This window comes from Spinacia oleracea, chromosome 6, assembly GCF_020520425.1.
Source record: "Spinacia oleracea cultivar Varoflay chromosome 6, BTI_SOV_V1, whole genome shotgun sequence".
Classification (NCBI taxonomy): Eukaryota; Viridiplantae; Streptophyta; class Magnoliopsida; order Caryophyllales; family Amaranthaceae; genus Spinacia; species Spinacia oleracea.
The window spans coordinates 33,602,753-33,606,521 of record NC_079492.1 but is presented as its reverse complement, the minus strand read 5'-3'; the positions used below and the strand labels follow the sequence as shown (position 1 = coordinate 33,606,521).

The following is a 3,769-nucleotide window of genomic DNA, read 5'->3' as shown; positions in this document are numbered from 1 at the left end:
TATTTTGTCAATTGTTCTACTGTGTGGCTATTGTTGCGACTAATTTAGTCCAAAACAGGCTAAATAATTTGATTATTCCGTATTACCAAAGAGGGGAAAAATAAGTTGATTATTTTGAAAGAGATGAAAAATTGATACCTAAATAAAAGTCAGGTTAAACGGGTTGGGTTCAAGTTGACCCGTTTATGAGCAGATCAGGTCAGGGTTCGAATTTTCAACCTGGTTAAGTAAACGGATCAGGTTCAGGTCAGGGGTTCCTAACCCGTTTATATAACAGGTCGACCCAAACCTGATCTGACCCGACCTGATTGCCACCCCTACATTTTTAACATCCATTTGATGTAAAAACCAATTCTCTAGAGCAGCTACAGCCAAAATTGATCTAACAGTAAAAAGTTTTGCCACAGGAGAAAAAGTTTGGTCATAATATATTCCATATTTCTGTCTATTTCCCAACACAACCAGTCTTGATTTGTGTCTATCAAGATTGCCATCTCTGTCAAATTTGGTTTTATACAACCATTTGTTTCCTATGGCTCTCTTTCATGGGGGCAACTCAGTGATATCCCAGGTATGATTTGCTTCAAGGGCATCAAGTTCATCATTCATTGCTTTGACCCATTTAGGGTCTTAAACATCTTTCTTGAATTGAACAGGTTCACCAGCTTTTGCTTTAGAGGCCATTTTGGTTAGGTGGGTCATGAAATAGGAGAATTTAGGTGTGAGTGTGGTGTAGGCTATAGATTTGGCTTGAGTGGTAGTACTATTAGTGACAAGGTTGAAAGAATAATCTCCCATCCAGGCTGGCTTTTTGAGGGATCTGGTGGATCTTCTTATCTCAGGAGGGCTTGTAGGTACAAGACTTGCATCAGTAGCATGTTCTATGGGGTTGTTTGTGTTGTTTGTTTGGGTGTTTGTGGTTTCATGAGGAAGAGGGATGTCAGGTAGGGTGTCAGTGTCAATCCAGGGGTTTACATGAATAGGCTCAGGAATTTTTGAGGAATTGGATTTTGAGTTGTGGAAAATTTGATAAGGAAGAATGTGCTCATAAAATGTCACATCCCTAGAGACAAAGGTTGTGTTGGTAATCAAGTTCAAAATTTTGTAGCCTTTCTGGGAGAAGGGGTATCCTAGAAACACATAGGGAACACCTCTAAATGCAAATTTATCGCTGACAATGCTAGGATTAGATGCAAGAGCTAAGCAACCAAATACTTTTAAATGATCATAAGCAGGAATGGTTTGGTATAGTACCTCATAAGGTGATTTGTTGTTCAACATAGGAATAGGAAGCTTGTTGGTGATGTGGATTGCAATTTGCACACAATCTCCCCAGAATTAAAGTGGTAACCCAACTTGGAACCTATGAGCTCTTCCCATTTCAAGGATATTTCTATGTTTTCTCTCCACTCTCCCATTCAGTTGTGGTCTCCCTACCCATGATGTCTGATGAGTGATACCCAATTCAGAAAAGAATGGCATGCATAGTTTGTCATCAAACTCAAGGCTATTATCAGATCTTACTTTCTTCATAATTTTCTGGAACTGAGTTTTAACCATTTTGACAAACCCTCTAAGTGCTTCATATGCATCAGATTTTACCTTCAACAGATGAATCTAGGTTGCCCTTGAGAAATCATCCACAACAGTCAGAAAATATTTGTATCCACCTCTAGTACTCACCTTATAAGGGCCCCATGTGTCAATATGAATCAGTTCAAATTCTTATGCATCTCTGGAGTTGCTTGGATTGTAAGGAAGTTTGGTGAACTTTTCTAGTGGCATGTAACACACACATCAATACACTTAGTGTTGAACCCTTTTAAACCCTGAATTTTGTTGATTTTTTCCACTGGAGCATGTCCAAGTCTATGGTGCCATAGTGTGGTTGCATTCATTGGATTAGTGTCTCTCACTGTTGTGAGAATAACAAGGTCTCCTGAGGTTGTCATGGCTGTTTTCTTGCATCCTGCAACTGTGTTGTCACCCACACTCTTGGTAATGTGTCTCATAGCTTGGCTTGTAGGCTCATTTACCAAGTAGTACAACCCATTGACAACCCTACCAAGTGTAATGACTCTGGATGTCAGATTTCTTGTATCATACAATACTCAGAATGGAATACCACCTTACATTTTTAATCTTGAGCAAGTTTCTTCACTGACAAGAGATTGTGCTTGAAAGCTGGAACACACAACAAATTGTTGAGTTGAAGATGATTGTGTAATTTCACAATCTCAGTGTGAGTGATGTCTGAAGTTTTCCCCGTAGGAAAGTTTATCTGTGGAAAATCATCACATTTGACAGAGTTGAGCAACATATTCAAATTTCCAGTCATATGGAGAGAGGCTCCAGTATCAATGATCCACTCTTGGCCTATTGCATTTGCATAATAACAGCTTACCATTCCAGCAATCCCTGTGTCCATTTCATCTTTAGTATCTGAACCAGGAGTTGCCTTAGAGGGAACATGAAGCATTTTAAGGAGCTGCTCAAGTTGTTGAGTGGTGAAAGTTGACTTAGTAGAACTGGATGCAACATCATTATGAGTGTGAGCATTGGCAACCATCCTATTTTTACTTCCACCATTTCCTTTGTTCCACTTCTGACCACCTTTGAAGTGGTTATAGGAAGTTTTAGAGTAATCTCTCCCTTGGTGCTTGCTACTATCCTTTCCTTTTCCCTTTGATTCTTTCTTTCCCAGAGGGTGCCAACTTGGGTATCCAACAATAAACCAACATGTCTCTTTTGTGTGTCCTGGTTTAGCACATTGGGAACTATTGTGTAACTGCTTTTACTATACATAGCCACAACATCAGATTCTTTCTTGGTTGGCCTACGTATGTCTCTCTGTGATTCTTCTTGCTGTAAACAACTACAAGCGCTGTCCACAGTGGGAAGAGGTGTCATCATCAACAACTGACTTCTCCGAGCATTGTAACCATCATCCAGGCCATTCAGAATTTGGAACAATTTTTGTTCTTCCCGTTGCTGATTTAAAGCTCCTATAAATGCATTAATTTCAGGTGTCATGGTGCTTATAGTTGGATATATGTTCAGAGCCTCAAGTTCCTCCCACAGAGCTCTCAATTATGTGTAATATTCTGAGATAAGCTTGCCTTGCTGCTTAGTCTCATAGATATCTTTACATATCTTGTATTTCCTGGACCCATTTGACATAGTGTATCTTTGCTCCAACTGTTTCCATATGGTTGCACTATTAGTCACAAACATAATGGACTTTTTTATGGATCCAGTGACATTGAACATGATCCATGAGATTACCATGTTGTTGCAAGTATCCCAGTGATCTTGTTTAACTGAATCACTGGGATCTTGCTTGACAACACCAGTCACAAACCCATGTTTTCTCTTTGCACCAAGAGAAATCTCAAAGGACCTTCTCCATGACATGTAGTTTGAGGATCCTTGAAGTTTTTCTATGTTTATGGAGCTACTGCCATCTGATGGGTGAAGGTAAAGAGGACTTGTTGTTTCTATTGTAGTCATGTTATTGTTGTTATTTCTAGATTTTCTTCTAGGCATACAAGGAAAACAAGCATGCATCAGAGCCTAACATCAACAGACTACGATTTTTAATGAAAGACTTATTATAAAGCTTCAACCTTTAGGAAGAAAACTAGTCTAACAGGATATCAAGCAGTAATTGAATGACATAATTGTGCAATAAACGAACCTGCAGCTCTGATACCATGAGAACATTTGAAGTTCTGATTTGTAAGCAATGCACAGAGAGAAGTAGCCATTC

General features: G+C 39.2%; 1 protein-coding gene across 1 annotated transcript; it reads right to left on the bottom strand.

Moving 5' to 3' along the window:
* Window positions 1-1,338: 1,338 nt before the first annotated feature.
* Window positions 1,339-3,510, bottom strand: LOC110777294 (uncharacterized). Its single transcript, XM_056832079.1, has 5 exons — window positions 3,120-3,510; window positions 2,841-3,005; window positions 2,166-2,757; window positions 1,797-2,079; window positions 1,339-1,602 (listed from the first exon to the last, which is right to left on the bottom strand). The coding sequence occupies exons 1-5, from the start codon at window positions 3,508-3,510 to the stop codon at window positions 1,339-1,341; spliced, it is 1,695 nt and encodes a 564-aa protein (XP_056688057.1).
* Window positions 3,511-3,769: the final 259 nt, after the last annotated feature.

Coding starts and splice junctions, on each gene's coding strand:
- LOC110777294 (XM_056832079.1), bottom strand. CDS start 3,510: ATGACTACAATAGAAACAACAAGTCCTCTTTACCTTCACCCATCAGAT. Junction 3,006..3,119: donor CTATGAGACTAAGCAGCAAG/GCAAGCTTATCT, acceptor ATGCATTTATAG/GAGCTTTAAATCAGCAACGG. Junction 2,080..2,165: donor GCTTTCAAGCACAATCTCTT/GTCAGTGAAGAA, acceptor TCTGACATCCAG/AGTCATTACACTTGGTAGGG.